Here is an 18,609-nt window from a genome sequence, read left to right on the forward strand (position 1 = left end):
AACTGGTGATAGTCACAAGTCAGCTGCAGGAAGCTCTTTAAAAGTTAGCAGTTAGGGGCTGATCTTGCAAACCTAACACCAAGCCTAGTGAATACTACCATGAATAGCCCGGTTACAGTCAATGAGGTTATTCAGTAGTAAAGCAGAAGTGGACTGATCCAAAATCCATTAAGTCTTTCCTTTAACTCCAGTGAACATCGGATTAGACCCTAAACTTGTAGCTGCTGCAGGATCAGGCCCTTAGCTTGCAAAGTTAGCAATGGGAGTTTAAGGGTTCTAAGGACCTGCCCTCTTCTCTTCTGGGATCCTTTGACTTGATTACTCACAAGTAGCCAAAAAAAAGGAGTTGGATGTTTCTGTCCCATCACTAGATAGGTCAGAATCAATACTTATTTGGCAAAATAAATAATTAATAACACTTGGATTTCTATGGTAAGGTAGCATGGTGTTAGTTAGTTAGGTGAAAGTATGATATCACTTTAGTGTTTGCAGCACTAACAAATTAAAATACTTATAAAAAATAAATAAAAAACTTATCAAAATTTATTTTAAAATATCAATGTTTATCAGCTTTTAATTACAATGATTATGTGGGTTTGAAAACATGTTAAACACAATCAAATATTGGAATTAAGCACTCAATGATCAGAACTAAAAATGTGTAAAGAGAATATAGGATGTTTCCATTTCATCTGTACATATAGCCAAGAGCAAGGTGTTAAGTACCAAAAAGTGAAGTTATATAAAAACATATCTGCATTTTTCAATTAAGACTCATTTTTTCATGGTTTTCCCAGAGCCATGCTTGGTATGTATTTAACTTGTGATCTTGTGGATGTACCTGAAAGAGAAGGAAGGCATCAGAACTAATGTTTTTAATAAAAATGTCTTCTATAAAAATCTCTTGCAGTACTGAAACATCTGCCTGGAATATCTCCACCCCCAGCTCGGAGCCTACTTTATAGTTTAGGGGTATTTCAGCATGCTGATACATAAAAGATCTAAGCATGCATGTTCTTGAAATGCGGGAGTAAGTACTAATCATGCATGAAGCACCACTTGGATCAACTGAGACGGCAAGTCACACAATAACCTTGCTAAATGGAGTACAGCTGCTGTTTGCAACCATCTGTAAACAAGAGAAGAGCCTAGTGAGGATTTTGGGTTGCAGTAGAGGGAGGAGAGGCAAGTCAGAGCAGATGCTATGCTCTTGCAGACGAATAAAATAGGAGGTACCCTGACACATCACAGAGACCACTACCAATATCAAGATGGGGAAAAAAAAAATCTCACAACCGATCCAAGAAACGTAAAAGGAAACTGAAGGGGGTGACTTGTGTCAGACTGACAACATCTTGTAATATCCTGGACAAACTTTATGGAATTAAGCTAAACTTTACTGAATAAGGCTTAATACCTTTTGGACTCCATTAAAATTAAAATGTATGTACCTTCTCTTGTAGGAGGAAAATGCTAATGTATTTCCTTCATCATCACCCAAAGGGCCGGATTTCCAATTAGGCACATAGCTAGGGGCACCGGTGTTCTAGGGGAGCCTAACCTCTCTAAAACTGTGTGCAACACAAAAGATCAGCTGTAGGCAGGGGGGCCGCTGAAGATGCTGTGCCTACGGGTGCGTAAGGTATAAATCCAGCCCTGAATCCCCTGGGAGAAGTATGCATATACTAATTCAAACTTGATTTTCCATGGATGAAACAGACAAAGTGTTTCTAGATAAATATCCTGTTTATAAACTGGCTCACAGCCTTCTTCCTGATCCAGCAAAAAGACAGGACTTCTAGTCCGTGAAGGGCCCCAATCCTCAGAGGATTGGAAGGACTTGGCCTACTGAGGCCCTACATGACCGTGTGCTCTTTGAGCTGAAGCTGCGATGATGGGGTTTGGAAGGTCTGCTCCAGCCAGAGCCCATGTTAGTGTTGGCATGGTCTATGGTAAGCCTATTAGCGTGCACGTAGGTTCTTGTATTGTTTTTAATGTTTTCTCTATAGTGCTTTTAGTTTAAGAAAAAAATAAGCTTGCATAGAACTGTGTGGTAACTTATAACTACTGACAAACAGAAAAGGAGTACTTGTGGCACCTTAGAGACTAACCAATTTATTTATATTGACAAACACTCTGTTATCAATCTGCTTGGTCAGATACTCCCTGAAGAAGGAAGCAGGTGTGCTTGAGCAGCCTGCCTCTGCTGGCAATAACACAGTAAAAGGCAAGGAACTGTGCAGCCTGGAAATAATCTGGTCAAAAGAGAGAGAAAGACGCAGGTCTCCATCTATGACAGGTAATGGCTGGGAAGCTGGAAGCCTGAGTAGTACATGCCCTTGCTGGACCACTGAGACAACTGGGTGCCCTGAACTGAGACAACTATCATTAGCCTTTAGGTGCCTCCTTGCACACCCAGGCACAATTGTAGGACTAGCTCTTGGGGCTATTCACATCAATATGGACTTGCAGGATCAGGCCCATAAACAATTCAGTCTATGAACACTTCTTAATTAAAGTTGACAGATGATTTCTACTCTATTTTATTTTTAATCCACATCATTATATAAGGCTTGATCCAAGGTCTAACTAAGTCAATGGAACCCAGTGCGTTCAATGAGCATTGGATCTGGCCCTTAGAGAATGACAACGTCACTTACCTCCTTCCATTCATTGACACAGAAGATTCTGTATGAATCATTGCCATACTTTCCAATCCCATGCAGCTCAATAGGATACCTCCATTGCTTTGTCAGATACTCATCTAGAGAATATAACCCCATACTTCACCAGGTTAACATGTAGAGAAATGTGCCTCAGAAAATATTACAAGAAAACATTGGTAACTCACTGTAAAACTGGAAAAATCCCATTTTTAAATTAAAACATCCAAATCCCCAGTTTAGACTCTTTTAAACTCTATAATTTTAACTAAATGTATTACATTAGTAACAGGTGAAAAAGGAATGATTTCTAAGCAACCCTCACTGTGGAAGACAGCTTTAAATGACTACATAGCAAAATCTACACAGTAATGTCTGTATTTTAAACATTAAAATACAGAAAATACTGTAGTATCTCATTGCAAAACATATCAACCTTGCTGATACTAATGAAGTTTTTAATTCTGATAGTCATCTCAAACCAAGGGCCTGCTCCTCCATTACACATGTTGTTGTATCTTTGGAACACTGAAGGAAAATCACAGAGCTGGGGTTTATAATGCCACTTTCTTACTGACATCAGTTTAGACTGCTCTACGCAGACATGTTCAAAAGAAACTACCTGAAAATTTGATAATGGTCTTCGCTCTGAGTTCGTAGAGGCCAAGAGGTTTAAGCAACTCTGACATTTCTTTCCAGTCTGCAGTTCTTGCTACCTCAGGGGAAGGATATTTCTCCAGAAACTCCCAGAGCACAGGTATTGCCATCTTACCTAGGCAAAGGTAATATGTTGTGAAGAGAAAGGCTACATAGTAACTTCCTCTCTGTGACTATCCGAAGTATGCATTCTGAATGTTGTTGATGAGGAAGATGCAAATTATTTAAAGTTGTTTATACTAATATACCTTAAGATAGTATTATTTAATCCTTTCAATATTGTAATGAAAAACTTAGTAGCTAAGGCCCTGATCTTTCAACAGTCCCTAACAACCACATCAGACCCAAACTCAGCATTTACATAAGCCGATGCAACTCAGACTGTGAAACTGGTATATAGAGGTTAAGCTTCAGATCATATCATATACCTATTTACCTGAGGTCTTATTGAGAAATATGGTTGCAATGAGGAGCTTCCATGGATCATGAAAGAGCGTTTCCTGGACCAAATTAAATGGAGACCGAGGAGGAGTCCATTTCCTGAAGGCCTTCCTTCTTGGTGGGCTTGGAGCTACACACAAAGAAAATATGGGAAACTTTACTGAGCAGTAAAAGGTTGATTTCTCCCCTCCCCCATTCTTTTAAGAGACATTGGAGCAGACTCACCCCCCCACGCTCCCACTAACGCACGGAGAGAGGGTAGAGAGTTTATTACTCCTGTGTTATGACACTGCAGGCTAGCCTAGCCCTGTGGGTTGCCCTAATTTGCACCTATATTTCTATGGGTGCAGAATTGCCAGGGCAAAGGTCTGCTCAAACCATACTCACCCTCATTCCGTCCCCAGAATGTCTCCTGCACCCAGGGTCACTCTGGAGGTAGTACAGAACTAGCTTGGCATCTGGATGTAGAGATCATCTACATCCAGAGGTTCCCTGTAACTGGGGCTGTTCTCTGGGGAGAAGGGGCCTTACAGCTACCATAAATTCCCTTAGCATCAACTAAGTACAGAGCAGGTAGCAGATGTGTGGGCTTCACTTCTGATACAGAGTAACAGCCTTAATGGGTAAAAAGGTAGCTCAGTCTCAGAGCCCATTCAATCTGCAACTTCTCTGCTGAGACAGTCACCAAGAATGCCAGTTAATGCAAAATGTGATGGTGGTTTGTGCAATATGGACACCTGTCTGCTAGGTTTAAAATGAGACAACAAAAATCCTCTCACGTAGGCCACAATGGTGGTACCTCTCAGATTAGTAATGACCAGGTCTGGATCTGAGCTACTGATATAAAAGTGAAATGCTCCATACCCCCATTACTAATCTCTTAAACCTTCCAATCCCCCCAAAACACAGCTTTCTTTCCCACAGAGAATACTATACCTTCTTTACTGTATTTACTAGAAAAATATGGACTGGTTTTCCTTCTCTCTACTTGTGTTCTTGGGATATAATCTTCTAAAAAGAAAAAAATACCTGGAATTATCGCTATTAAAATTCAAAGGAAATGAATGTGAAATGGAAAACAGATTTTTTTTTAAACTTTTCATGAATCAATTTCCTCTTTATCTTGGGGTGGGAACAAGAACTTTTATTGGCACTACTGTATGTAAATGAGAATTAGTTCCGCTCTGATATCTATCAATATTTCAGAATCTGTTAAAAAAAAAAATCTTCAAATGACAAACCCTTAACAAAAGTAGTCATATCTCAGTGAGTCAATAGATGCTGCACAGGTATAACTGAGGGCAGAATCAATGAACTATTATACTAACCTCAGAATTAAATTAAACAAGGTTAGTTGTATTTCTTGAATCAAAACCTGGCCACTTTTGCAGTAATTTAAGAAGTTAATTGACATTTGGAGAGTAGTGATCATTGTTACATTAAATCAGAGAAAGTGATGGTGTAATTTCTAAATGTGAATAAATCTACTTCCTTGGCTTGAACTGGTTGGTTCACAGCATTTAGCTACTATAATATCTGATGCTCTGTATGGTAAATATGATAAACAGATTAGACAGACTCCAGGCAAGCAGATTTAGAAAGTTCTAACCATACCCAGTCACGGAGTAGGCAGGCCTGAAACAAACACTCCTTTTTTGTAATTGGTTTGGAAGTATCCCTGATGGAATTTTAGAACAGTGCTCTGCTCTGAAATGTATATACCTTGCAGCATTTTCACTGATGTAAAGCTTTTCTTGTCACAAGGCTGTGAAATGCTAATGTCTGTTTCAGTGCCAGGTTTGAAATCCTGGTTACCCGAATTTACCCAATCCTTCTTATTCGCAAATGCACTCAATCCTTGTCTTTCTGCAATATTCTTGTCAGATTTCATAGCAGCTACATCATCAGAACTCTTCTCTGCACATCCTAACTCTCCCATGGTTCTTGACTCCGTTTCTGAGAGAGCAGTTACTGGTCCAAGATGCATCTCTGATTGTGATTCTGAAGTCATTATTTCATCCTTTGAGAGTGTGTTTGCTTTTCCAGTATCTGTGGGGTTTAAGTTTTGATTGTCTATTCTGCCTCTATCAGAAACACAAACATCTTTCTTTCGCCGGAATTTTTTGATTTGGCTGCCCTCAGCCTCTTGTTTATTACATGATGCTTTTCTCTGCCTTTTATTTTGGCTGTGATCTGAATTCCTCTTTTCTGAGCCCTTTCTAGCTTTCTTAATTTGAGCCCTTCTTCCAACTGCTCCTTTTTCTTTGACCTTTATGCAACAGTCCTTTGGCTTAATGTCTTTAATGACCAAGTCCTCCCTGGCCTGCAGATGGATGGAAATGTTTTCCAGCTGTTCATTACTGGTCTGCAGCTCCACAACTTTAAGTTCTTCTTTACTACTTTGCACACTACGATCTTGTGCTTTACTGTTACATTCTTTATTCTGTAATCTTAGTCCCACAGCTTCTGCACCGAATCCTTTGGCTCTTGATCGAGTTTTGCTCTGAACAGGAGCAGTAAAGTCAAAATCTTCTGGTTTAAGAACAGTTTCTCCATTTTTACTAAAATATGCCACAAGTGCACATTTGGATCTTAACTTTGCTCCTTGAGGACTATGAAATGAAAGAAAGTTAAATGATCAATGGTTATAGTTTCCAATCCTTGCTCTTAAAACAAACAAAACTGCACCTTACATTTCTGGAAAAAAAAAAAAAAGCCAAAAATGTTACCTGCATTTTCCAAAAAATAATCTCTCAATATTTTTTTTAAACGCTGAATATCTTTTAGACAAGCCTTCTATCAAAAATATTCATACAAAGAATAATTTACAAGTAATAATACTTTATACTTTCATTTAAGTATATTAAAGTATTTTACAGCCTCATGCTACCGTTATGAACATGTAAATATTTTTATTTACAGATTTCCATAATATTAGTATGAAGTACCAAGAAGTTAAATGACTTGCCCTAAGTCAGATTCAAAGGCTCCTGAAATCAACAGGAGTCTATTGACTTCAGTGGGTTTTGGATCAGTCCCAGAATAAATCTGGGCGAGGACTGGAACAGAACAAGGACACTTGACTCCTAGGCTCTGCAACACTTACTCTTCACTAAGCAACCAGCAGAATAAGTCTATGTGACATACACTGTTTTTACTTATTATACAGCTTTAATTTCAAGATTTGCATCAAATATTACCTGATGAAATAAACATCATATTTCCCTGCAGTTTTGCCTGACTGTCGTTGCTTTGTGATCTTCTCCCATCCATCTGGAATGTTTTTGAGACATCTAGAAGCCACTTCTGACACAGCAGCTGCATCTTCTTTGCACTGGAGTGTGTTTTCTGCTATGGTCTCAGTACCTTCAATCTGTAGACCAAAATATTCTCTTGTCTCTGTCACTAATTCTTTCCCCTCTTTTTTTGTTTTCTTTCCAATTTGCATGTTACTTTTGTCACTGAAAGCAAATGTAAAACAAAATGATAGAAATAGATCTGTCTGGAACTATTCATAACTACAATATTTCAAGAGCTGCAGAGATTTGGAAAAAAAATTAACTGAAAATAATGAAGGTATTAGCTGGCCTGTTGGAAATATTTGTGCACTGTTCTGTGTGAGACTTTGCCTCTTCTTCACTGGGACACTAGATGCTGGGAGAGCTATGGAAACAGCATGATCAGCCTCTCTCCCATGTGGAACACAAATATTTGCAATCTATACTATGTTTTACATATTGGACTTCAAGTTAACATGAGGAATGCTTTGTCCTGTATTTCAGCAATAACCATACTGAAGATCACAGTCTGGAATACATATGTGTGACTTTGTACTGTATATAATCATGTGCCATAAACGAACCACAGTAGAATGTTAGCCTTTAAAAATAAGCTTCCAAGTGCATTTTTCATGTTCTTTATTTCTTTGAAACATAAATGGCCACCTTAATTAGAGCCCACATAGATAAGTAACATACCGTAACGTATACATTACTAGGGCTGCCACCTGGCAGGTTTTGAACTGCCCTAGCTGATTTTTGTACTGTAGTGCCTTGTCAGTTTAACGTACAGGGCAGGGAGGAAAGGACATGTTAGAGTGCTCTACAATTCACCACCCCAGTTGTCTGGACTGTGGCACCATATTAGGATAAGGTAAGAAAAATGATAAAACAACACAAAAATACACGTTTGTGTAAATTGTTATCTAAAACATATTAGTAATGATTAGCTAGAGTCTGGAGTAGGACCCTTTTTGCTGAGGGGAGCAGGGACGGCGAATGACCAGTTTTTTATATCTAAGAATTGAAAACCCTACACGTTACTATCTGACTATATTAAATGTGTGTTCTTCTCACATGGACTGAGGGGGAAGGAGTGCCTCACATTGCTTAACACCAACTCCTCAACCCCCTTAACTGGGGAGTGCGCCAGTGGAGCCTTGTGCAAGAAGGACGGTGACGGAGCTTTGAAAAGACTGAGGCGGTTCACCCACCCCAGAAGGGGAGTAATGAAGCTGCTTTTGTGAATCTGTATCTTGGTTTAATCATAAAGTTGTTTATATGTCTGGGGCCACTTAAGTGTTATGATTGCTAAATCGGTGCAACATAGCAGAAAACGACTCCACAGCAGTAGGTCTCAGAACCTTATACCTGTCCCAACCCTAGCCCAGGGCCCTCAGCCAGCTGAAACCCAGCCCAACAGTCATCAGTGGCAGCAGGGATATAACTCAGATCCTCTTGTACCAGGCCCCGCCATTCAAGCTAAATGAGACTCTCCCAGAGTGCAGCACCATAGAGCATATGACACATAGCTGAGCAGTTCCAGTTCAGTGGCGCTCTCTAGTTGAGACTTTGTGGCCAGCACACAGAGCCAAGCTGGCAGGGCACTAAACAGGGCCCACAGCGACCGACATACCCACGCAGTACTGGGTTTCACATACCGCACCATGCCCTGCGACGTCACCAGCATGTGACATCATCACGCCCTATGACGTCACCGCACCACGCTCTGTGACATAACCTCCCTGTGGCGTCACCGCACCATGCTGCAGGAGCCCACGTTGTGGAGAAGGACCACTCTGAGGGAACAGACCGCGGCCTAGCCCTTCTGAAAGGCCTCTGGACCTCCTGTTGCTATAGTAACTTTACCTGCCCTCTTGCCCGCGTACTTCCGGAGCCGCCATAGCTGAAGCACCTCCCATGTCACGTGCAGGTATGTCATTCCTGCCCGCACTGCGCAAATGCATAGCTAGCGCACGCCCCCGCAGAGCTTCTCGCCAATAGACGATCCCGCCAAGGGCGCGCAGAAGTTCTCCCGCGAGAACAGTCCCGACACAGACCCATTCCGTCTCTTGCGCATGCGTATTCCAGGCACAGTCCCGCAGAGAGCTCCACGCTTGCGCAGTACTTCCCCCCTCGCGCAAGCGCAGTGCCTATGGGACGCAGCGTTCTTGGCGCATGCGCAATCCTGGTTCAACGTTTGCGTCTCTATCCTTTCCCTTTCCACCTCCTCGCGTCGTGCCGGTTGATTCCAAGCAAAGGGCTTTGGGGTTAGTGCGCATGCGCGTTGCCTGGGGAAGGTTGGGGGAGCTTTAATCTTGTGTAAATAAACAAACAGCAGCCAGGGAAGGGGGAGAGGCAGGGCACCGCCAGCGGTGCCGCGACACAGCAGAGGGGGCTGAGAGAGGGCGGCAGGCAGGCAGGAACACGGGCACACACAGGCGGGGCGGGGCACGGCACGGCACGCTGAGGGGATGAAGCGGTAGTTAGGGGTAGACGGGACAGGGCCGGCGGCGAGGGACGGGGTGCTGGGGAGAGAGGGCAGGGCGGGCGGCGAGGCTGGGGAGAGAGGGCAGGGACGGGGTGCTGGGGAGAGAGGGCAGGGCCGGCGGCGAGGGACGGGGTGCTGGGGAGAGAGGGCAGGGCGGGCGGTGAGGGACGGGGTGCTGGGGAGAGAGGGCAGGGCGGGCGGTGAGGCTGGGGAGAGAGGGCAGGGACGGGGTGCTGGGGAGAGAGGGCAGGGCCGGCGGCGAGGGACGGGGTGTTAGTAGGAGAGGGAGGAATGAGGGCTGCACTGACCTGGAGGGATAAGGCCGAACAATGGTAAGAGGCTGAGTATGGTTTATGTTTAGTATTTTCACAGCATCCCAAAGCACATTGGGCACTTTATGGGGCAAATGGAAAGATGTGGCCCCTGCCCTGGGGAGCTCATGGCCTAATAAGGAATGTGAGGGGGGATGGCAGGGACCTATTTTTTGATTTGCCCCAGCGGAGGGTTTAGGGTGAGGGTCACTGCAGGATGGGTATGCTCATAATCTGATCAGGCATATTACATCTTTGTCAGTCCGTTTTTATTTAATAGTAAATTTCTTATCAATTTAAAACCTCACAATCTCTATGAACCAGTAAGATCTCATGGGTTCTTATTGGGGCCAGGAGAGCAGCAGCCTGTGGTTTATAACCGTGGTTACTAATGTCAATGGGAGACATGGAAGAAACATCAAATATGAGTCCAATGGGGATGGTTTAGTAAATTAAGCATTAAGTATGGAATATACAGAGTTCCCAGAATTCCGAGTTGTGGGTTCCTGAGGGGTAGGGATGTGAAGGGTGGGAGGATGCAATTTTACCCCTTCATTTAAAGAAAGATAAATTGAATTCCAGGTAGTTTACTCTGTGGGTGGTTTTCCAAACTGTGGTTCTTTTTGCTCTGTGTGCACGTTAAAGATCACTCCACACTTTTTTTCTAAGAGTGCTTTCAGTGTGCTTGCCCAGACTTCTCCATAGGGAGGGTAAAGGGTGGCTTTGCTAAACCAATAAGTGGTTAATTTCTCCAGTGCAGTATATACAAGTGGTAGGAAGTGCTTTGGAAGAAAATGCCCTCCCACCTCCAACCAATACTATTTTATTGTATATTGGCAACTTTTTGAAGTTCTGTGTCATTGTGTTGTACTAAACTGTGCTATGGTAGGATTGTCCTCCTGGAAACCAACTGTATATCTCAGGAAAACTTTACTGAGGAATAAATACAGATCATTTATTCCACCTCTCCAGCCCCTATCCCTCCCAACACCAAGTGACAGCAAGGTTAAATATGGGGCCACCTTTCTATTTTGATTGTTTCTTCATCACTGAACAAGAATCTGTTTTTATTTCCATATAACCAACAAAATGCGTACTGTAGCTTGTATATAGTTGGTTCTCATAAACTATAGGTAATATGATGTCAATAGTAAAGTCTGAATAACACAAGGTCTTCCCTATTTTAATGGCCCAGATCTTGCAACTGCATATGCATGATCACAAGTGTCTGTCTACGAGGGTGCAGTTGCAGGTTAGTGACCTGGTCCTACAGTTGGATCTGTGTAAGCATACTTCTGTGCCTGGACAAAGCCAATTGCAGGATGGTGGTCTGGTTTGGAGAACTCCTTATTGCATGTGGGGAAAGCATCATAAAGCTGTTCGACTTCTAGAATTTTCCCCTAAGTTAGATATGTTCTGAGGTGTGTAATAAATTCTATTAAATTAAATCTTTACTCCTTTTTTAATGGCATTTAAACAAGGTTGGAAATAGAAAGTGTGTTTTCTGGGTATTTCTTGTAATATTTAGTGTTCTGTCCTTAATTTTCCCTTTTTGTCTCACTGTCCAGTATATATGATCTTGCCTTTAAACCTGATGGAACTCAGCTGATAATTGCAGCAGGAAACAGATTGCTGGTAGGAGATTGTTTACTCCTCTCCACACCATACCACCTGAATCTAACAATAATAATACAGTAACTCCCCACTTAACGTCCTCTTGCTTAACGTTGTTTCGATCTTACGTCCCTGCTCAGTTACAGGACATGCTTCATTTAAAGTTGTCCAATGCTTCGCTATAACGTCATTTGACTGTCTGCTTTCTCCACAGCTGTAGCCTCCCATCAGCTCCCCTACGTGCCCACCAGCACCTCCGGCCCGCTGGCAGACCCCGTGGATCAGCACCTTCCCCCTCCCTCCCCTGCCTCCTGCCCATGGCAGTCAGCTGGCCTGTAGACTTCAGGAGGCAGGGGAGGGAGGGGGAGCCTGCGTGCCACAGGCAGGAGGCAGGGGGGAGGAGCGAGGACCTGGTGTGTGGAGTAAAGGGGGAGGAGGGAGGGAGGGAAGAAGTGGGTTAAGGGTGGGGACTTGGGGGAAAGGGTGGAGTGGGTGGGCCGAGGGTTGAGTCCCCCGCCCCTGGTGCTTGCACAGTAGGGGAAGCTGCTGCTGCACAACGTGCTTCTTGCGTACAGCACCTTCAGTCTCCTTGCCTGCCTCAGCGTCTCCAGTGCCAGTGGGCTGTGTGTGTGTGTGTGGGCGGGGGACGGGGGGTAAGGTGGGGGCACCTCCCAACTATAGTACTGTACAGTATGGCAAAAAAAAAAAATTCCCTGGAACCTAACCCCCCCATTTACATTCATTCTTATGGGGAAATTGGATTCGCTTAACATCGTTTCGCTTAAAGTTGCATTTTTCAGGAACATAACTACAACATTAAGTGAGGAGTTACTGTATATATTTTAAAAGACCCCAAAATATAGCTGTGGAACATTATATAAACTGTAGCAATATTTTTGGGGTCTTTGAAAATTTCTTACTAATCTCTTTAATGGGGGCTTTTTCATGTGACTTTTTCTACAGTTTAAAAAGATAGTTTTTGACATAGGGAGGGAATGGGTTGTTTTGAAACAGGCAGGCCAAGTGGGTATCTGAAAACAGCATATGAATTGAACGACTTTCATATAAATGATTCAGTAACCTCTATTGTCCTTACATGTAATGCCTGCTTCTCAGTGCATAGAAAGAGGCAAGTATGTTCTAGTATTTTAAAAGGATGCCATCAATTTAAACTGTAGTCATTTTTAAAAGACAAGTTAAAAGTAGTTTCACGTACTACACCTGTTTCAAAATCTCCCTGCCAAATTTTGTCATATAATTGCATTTTCCTGTTTTTTAAAAAACAATTATCTCCTTTTGCTGTGTGGACTTAAATAGGGGAAACTAACGAACTATCCATGAGAAATAGTGACATTGACTTTGTACAAAGTCTTGTTAAATAAGCAAAGTTTACAAACACTTATTTTGCCTCAAATCTTGTTTAGTTCTAATTATTCTAGTTCCCATGGAGCTTGTTGAAGGATTGGGGTCTTTACACTTTCCTTTTATTGATACAGGTGTATGATACATCTGATGGAACCTTAATTCAGCCCTTGAAAGGTCACAAGGACACAGTGTACTGTGTGGCTTATGCTAAAGACGGTAGGTGACACCTTTGGGCTTCTTAGCTTCCGTCTTTGTGTTAGTTTGTAGAAAGCATGGTAATTGGCCTCATCCCTTTCTTGTTGTAAATTTAAAATTAGGAATGTTAAGGTAGTTTTAATAATAATACTTTGCATTTAAACACTGCCTTTTATCTCAGGGTCTCAAAGCACTTTACAAATATTAGCTGCAGAAGAAAGTACTGTTCTCTGGATATTAAAAACATAGGCCGCAATCCTGCAGTTGATACTACGAATAGAGACCCATGTACCCCATGAACTTTAGTGGGGCTCTGTGTGAAAGCAGAGGTCTACCTGTACAGCATTCCATTGTAGTCAGTAGTATTTCATGTGGGTGCAGAAGTGCAACCATATGGAGTCACTAGCAGGACTGGACCCATACTTACACGATCCTGTAGCGCTCAGACATCTACAAAGTACTTCCTTTTTATTATTTTGCTAAGATGAGTGTTTTTGGAGTAAACGTGATGATTAAATGTGTGGATGTTTTGTTTTAAAATATTATTAATCCCTAGGCAAGCGTTTTGCATCTGGCTCTGCTGACAAAAGTGTAATAATTTGGACTTCAAAGTTAGAAGGAATTCTGAAATACACGTAAGTGAACCCATTCACTTCATTGCTTCCTTTAAATACATACTTTGGTTATGGACTTCTGCTGTTAATATAAGTGAGTGATGCTAGGAGAGTTGAAGGAATGTGAACTAGGGTCAGAGAAGAATCTAGTAGAGAGAGGAGAAATGAGGGAGGAGAGCAGTCAAGATATAGAAAGATATTTGAGAGGGTTAGGAAAGCAGTTAAGAGAATGAGGGAGCAGTGGGAGGGCTAGATAAAGCATTGGTGTTACTCTTGTGAAGACATTGCAGGGCTGAAGGAGCACCAGAGAGCCTCTCTCACTGTGTTAAAAGGCTGCAGGAGTTCAAGAAGAGCAGAGGAGTGTCAGGAGAGTGTTGGGGAGCCATATTCTGCCTTTGTCTCAACAGGAGTTATGTGTACTGCATGTCCAAGACATGAGCCTGGTCTTGTAAAATAAGCCAAATTAGAATAGTTTTATTTGAAGCCCAATCCAAAGGTGGTTGCTAGTACTTGCCTCCACCAAGAAGTTCCATCTTTTTCTGCCCTGCTTTATTTGTGTGCATACGGAATTCTCTTGGGGTTTTTCATTAGATTAATACTAGTCTTCCACAAGTCATTAAGAAATATAGATATGTAATTGTTGGTATCTTACATCTTCAAATCCAAATTCTGCTTTTTGATAAGTTTGAATGATTCTTGTTGAAGTCATTGAGAGAGATGCGCGCATACATATTATGGAAAAATTTGGCTAATAACATTTATTTCTTTCACAGTGCTTCCCAAACCAATATCCACCTATGCCCTCGTAGCAATGCAGCCAGTTCTTGATGAAACCTCCATTTAGAGACTGCTTAATTTAAAAAAAGTTTATTTTAACTTAGTTTAATTACATGTTAATTTGACATAGTGTAACTTTGATCTGTTTTTATGCAATATTTGTCCTCTAAGCGTGGCTTTAAGATAGAAAATGTGGCATTTAAAACAAAAGATTTGTTTGAAACGTGATGATTTCTTTGTTCTAGGCATAATGATTCTATACAGTGTGTTTCATACAATCCTGTTACTCACCAACTGGCATCCTGCTCCTCCAGTGATTTTGGTATGTCTTCTTCCTCTTTGATGTTTTTCATTGAGCCAGTAAACATTATTAAAATGAGAGAATTAAACATTAGTAAGCCAGTAATGTATAGGTACAGTTTTTTTCTTTTCTGTGACGAAGAAATGGAGAAATAAAATGTTACTCCTCCACTATGGAGTATACAAATGAAAATTTAGAAAATACCTTGTTTAGCATAATTTAATATTTTACTTTTAAAATCACTGCCCCTCAGTTGGAAAAGGGTTATGAACTCCAGTGCCTTCAGGTGTGTTATCTTATGGTGATATGATTTTTCAATAGTACTATTTTTTTTGCCCCGCTTTAAGAAATATTTCATTGTAGTTTTTATATTTAGATGTTTATTCCCCACTCCTTCCATATGTGAATAAACAGCACCTGTTCAAAACATTGACCTTTCCCAACACTGAGTAAAATCTTGGCCCCTTTAAAATCAGCTTCCCTTTTTTTTTCCTAATCTGAATGCTGCTTGTAATGATGAACTTAGTCGGTTTCTTGGGGGCTGTTTTGTTTTGTTTTTAAGGCTTGTGGTCTCCTGAGCAGAAGTCAGTCTCCAAACATAAATCAAGCAGTAAAATCACCTGCTGTAGGTAAGTTTGAAGCACTAGATGTGTCATTCAGATTGTTTTTTCCTTTTATGAATAAAAATATGACAATAAAGAGAAGTATATGTCATTAAATTTATGCAGAAGCTATGATTAGGGGCATGAACTGGGAGTTTATAGAACAGATTACAGCAGAACCAAAGGTTCCTATATCACGCCATCCTCATCACTATAGTATCTGAGCACCTTCCACTGGTACAATAAGCAGCATCTGTTACATACTCTTTGTTCTTTCTCTCATCCTCTTCCTGGGGGGAAGAGTATGTGTGCAGTGTACCTTTTTTTTCAATTGTATTGTTTCTCACTTGCAATGACAAGCAGTGTGATCTTGAGCAAGACAGTTAAACTTTCTGTTCCTTTCTTTATCCATTGATACAGTAATAACCTCCTGGAGGTGCTGCTGAGACTTATTAATATTTGTAGAGTACTTTGTGATCCTCAGGTGAAAGATTATATATAGATATATAAAAAAATTAGACTTTTTTGTGGTGTGTGGGGCAACCAGATGATGATAAAGCCCAATCCTGATATTTGATGCTTATAAGTTAACTTTATATTAATAATACAGAAACACTTATACATAGTCCTAGGGGAATTCTGTGCCACTGCATGCACACAGAATTCATGTACCCTGCATATTTCTTTGCTTCCCTGCAGAAAAATGACTTTCTGATGGGGAAGCAAAGGGAAGCCACAAGAGCAGCAACGCACCCCTCCCCAGCAGCGCATGTCATTTTGGGCACCCAGAGCAGCCGGCAAAGAGGCAAATCACTGCGGGGGGGAGGAGAGTTGGGGATGCCCTAGCCAGTGGCTCCTTCCCTGTGCTGGGCTCAACTGCTAGTGCTGGCTGGGCTTGGCTGGGGGTGGGGGAGGATGGTACTTCCTCTTCAAGGAGCAGCTAGGGCCAGGCCGGGCTGGGTCAGACCCACCCACAGAAACCTCCCCTGGCTGCAGGAAGCTCTGCACTGCCCTCTTTCCCCCTGCTTCCTGCCCCCATTGCTCCTCAGCCGCTGGGGGGAGGGATCAGTGTATGGGAGATGCTCCCCATCCACCCAGCCCTCATGCATCCGGACTCCCCATACCCAGAACCTCGCATGGAGAACCCTCCCACTGAGCCTCACCCCCTGCCTCCAGAATCCCCCATCCTGCACCCAGACCAGCCTCTACTGTACCCTCTGCACTCGAACCCCAACCCTGATGAGCCCTGTCCACTCTGATGAGCCCCACACACTCGGACCCCCACCCCACTGAGCTCCAACCAGCTGAACCCCAACCCACCTTCACCTGTACCACCTTGCAGAATTCCATTGTCCCTGCATGCGGAACTCCCCAACGAGCCACTGTGTATCCAGATCCCCACACACCTGGATCCCCCACTGAGCCACCACCACCGATATTGCCCCACACAGGACCCTCTCACCCCACACCTGGATCCCCCCATGTTAAACCTGTCCAGATTTGGATCCTGCCGAGCTTAGTCTGCCTGCCCACATCTGGTGTGCCTGGCATGGTGGGGCAGGGCCCGGGGGTGTTTCTGGGGCAGGCCCAGCTCTTGCACTGTGTCAGGGTTGGGCGCAGCCTCACAGCCAAGTTTGTGTCCCAGGGGTTGGAGGTGCAGCAGGGTGATCTCCCACCTTCGTTCAGCCAGTTGCCTGTGCTCCCTACTTCCATGCTGGAGCCTCTACAATTATTTATTGATAACATTTTGCAGAATTTTAAAATATTGTGTGCAGAATTTGTATTTTTTTGACACAGACTTTTTAATTTTTTGGCACATAATTCCCTTAGGAGTAGTAATATATAGCACTGTAAAGCATGAAAATTTATAAATATACACATGGTTTAACATATCTCCTGCAAAAGCTTGCAGTCTCAAACAAGACCATGCACTACAGCAGTGGTTCTCAAACTTTAGCAACCCAAGGACCCCCATTTTGATTTAAAATTTTTCAGGAACCCCGAAGCCCCCCTGCTCAGCCCTTGCCTCGTCCCCTTCTCTGAGTCCCTGCCCCCTTCTCACTCCATCCCCACTCCCTCTGTCACTTGCTCTCTCTCCTTGTCACCAGTCTAGGGCAGGGGGTTGGGGTGCAGGAGGGGTAGCAGGCTCTGGGAGGGAGTTTGGGTGCAGGAAGGGGTGTGGGGTCTGGGAGGGAGTTTGGATGCAGGGTACAGGCCCTGGGCTGGGGCAGAGGGTTGGGGTGCAGGCAGGGGTGAGGGGTGCAGGCTCCGGCTGGGTGGCACTTACCTCTGGCAGCTTCCGAAAGCGACTGTCACATCCCTCTGGCAGCGGCTCCTAGGTGTGGGGGTGTGTCTCTGCTGCCCCCGCAGGCACTGCCCCTGCAGCTCCCATTGGCCATAGTTTCTGGCCAATGGGAGCTGTGGAGTCGGCGCTTGAGCCGGGGGCAGCACATGGAGACCCCCTGCTCCCCCCAGGGGGCCGCAGGAATGCTCTGGCCGCTTCCAGGAGCAGTGCGGAGCCAGGGCAGGCAGGGAGCCTGCCTTAGCCCTGCTGCGCTGCTGGAATTTTAGCATGCAGGAGGCGCTGGGAGGGGAGGGGCGGATTTGATCAGTGGGGTCCATGGACCCCAGTTTGAGAAACGATGCACTACAGTTCAAGTAAGGGAAGGTGAGGAGAAAGAGATAGGAAGGATTGATGATAATGTGTTTTAAGGAAGCATTTGAAAGAGTAGATGGAGGGCAATTGGCAAACTGGTAACTGTTCTACCTGCAGAGGCAGCATCATTGTCAGTTTTAAGGAAGTGATGTATTTGATCTGGGGGCAAAAGGATACACTCAACTGGTAAAGTCAGGGGAAATAATAAAATAATACCTACCGCTTAGGTAGTGCTTTTCATCAGTAGATCTCAAAGCACTTTACAAAGGAGATATCATTTTTTCAATTTTACTGATGGGGAAACTGAGACACAGAGCATTGAAGTGACTTACTCAACGTCACGTAAGAGGCCAGTAGTGGAGCTGGGAGTAGAACACAGGTCTCCTGAGTTCCAGTCCAGTGCTCTGTATGCTAAACATCACTATTGTCTCTTCTATGTGATCACTATTCTGAATGAAGATTATACAATGGTGTGGTATGTGGACACACAATCTTCACAAATAATGTAGATGTAACTTTCCATCATGTGTTAGCAGCTGATATCTCTTTTTTCTCTTTATTCTTGCATTTATTTTTCACCTAGGTGTAACAAAGAATTTCTCCCTAGGTTGCATGTTCCTGCTATAAATATGAATGTGACTATA

At 43.2% G+C, this 18,609-nt stretch overlaps 2 protein-coding genes across 8 annotated transcripts in view; one reads left to right on the plus strand and one right to left on the minus strand.

Annotated features, from left to right (window-relative positions):
* Window positions 1-553: 553 nt before the first annotated feature.
* On the minus strand, window positions 554-9,132 carry MBD4 (methyl-CpG binding domain 4, DNA glycosylase). 2 transcript variants are annotated; one of them, XM_073351253.2, is made up of 8 exons: window positions 8,909-9,132; window positions 6,962-7,222; window positions 5,484-6,373; window positions 4,698-4,772; window positions 3,757-3,891; window positions 3,286-3,435; window positions 2,661-2,764; window positions 554-841 (listed from the first exon to the last, which is right to left on the minus strand). In XM_073351253.2, the coding sequence occupies exons 1-8, from the start codon at window positions 9,004-9,006 to the stop codon at window positions 764-766; spliced, it is 1,791 nt and encodes a 596-aa protein (XP_073207354.1). In that variant the 5' UTR covers window positions 9,007-9,132; the 3' UTR covers window positions 554-763. The 2 variants fall into 2 exon arrangements, with proteins under 2 accessions (XP_073207354.1, XP_073207355.1); XM_073351254.1 differs by lacking the exon at window positions 8,909-9,132 and adding an exon at window positions 8,701-8,902.
* A 115-nt stretch (window positions 9,133-9,247) lies between these two features.
* IFT122 (intraflagellar transport 122) overlaps window positions 9,248-18,609 on the plus strand; it is a 49,068-nt gene continuing 39,706 nt past the window's right edge. For 5 of the 6 annotated variants that reach the window (XR_012159779.2, XR_012159780.2, XR_012159781.2 and 2 more), the window contains exons 1-6: window positions 9,766-9,862; window positions 11,410-11,476; window positions 12,952-13,036; window positions 13,572-13,650; window positions 14,652-14,728; window positions 15,270-15,336. Coding sequence is in view for 2 of the 6 variants with exons in the window: in XM_073351251.2 (XP_073207352.1) it covers window positions 9,822-9,862; window positions 11,410-11,476; window positions 12,952-13,036; window positions 13,572-13,650; window positions 14,652-14,728; window positions 15,270-15,336 (416 nt within the window). In the remaining 4 variants the exon portion in view is untranslated. Of the gene's footprint in view, window positions 9,310-9,765; window positions 9,863-11,409; window positions 11,477-12,951; window positions 13,037-13,571; window positions 13,651-14,651; window positions 14,729-15,269; window positions 15,337-18,609 lie in introns of those variants that run through there. The other variant, XM_073351250.2, reaches the window with a different exon arrangement.

The sequence above is a fragment of the Lepidochelys kempii genome, chromosome 7 (genome assembly GCF_965140285.1).
Source record: "Lepidochelys kempii isolate rLepKem1 chromosome 7, rLepKem1.hap1, whole genome shotgun sequence".
In the NCBI taxonomy this organism is placed as follows: domain Eukaryota; kingdom Metazoa; phylum Chordata; order Testudines; family Cheloniidae; genus Lepidochelys; species Lepidochelys kempii.

Bases quoted from the DNA above. Each gene is read 5' to 3' on its own strand.
- MBD4 (XM_073351253.2), bottom strand. From the start codon at position 9,006: ATGCATTTGCGCAGTGCGGGCAGGAATGACATACCTGCACGTGACATG. The intron at 7,223-8,908 runs GTAAAGTTACTA...ATTTGCTTTCAG, and splicing joins GTACGCGGGCAAGAGGGCAG to TGACAAAAGTAACATGCAAA. The intron at 3,436-3,756 runs GTAAATAGGTAT...ACCTTTGCCTAG, and splicing joins ATTTCTCAATAAGACCTCAG to GTAAGATGGCAATACCTGTG.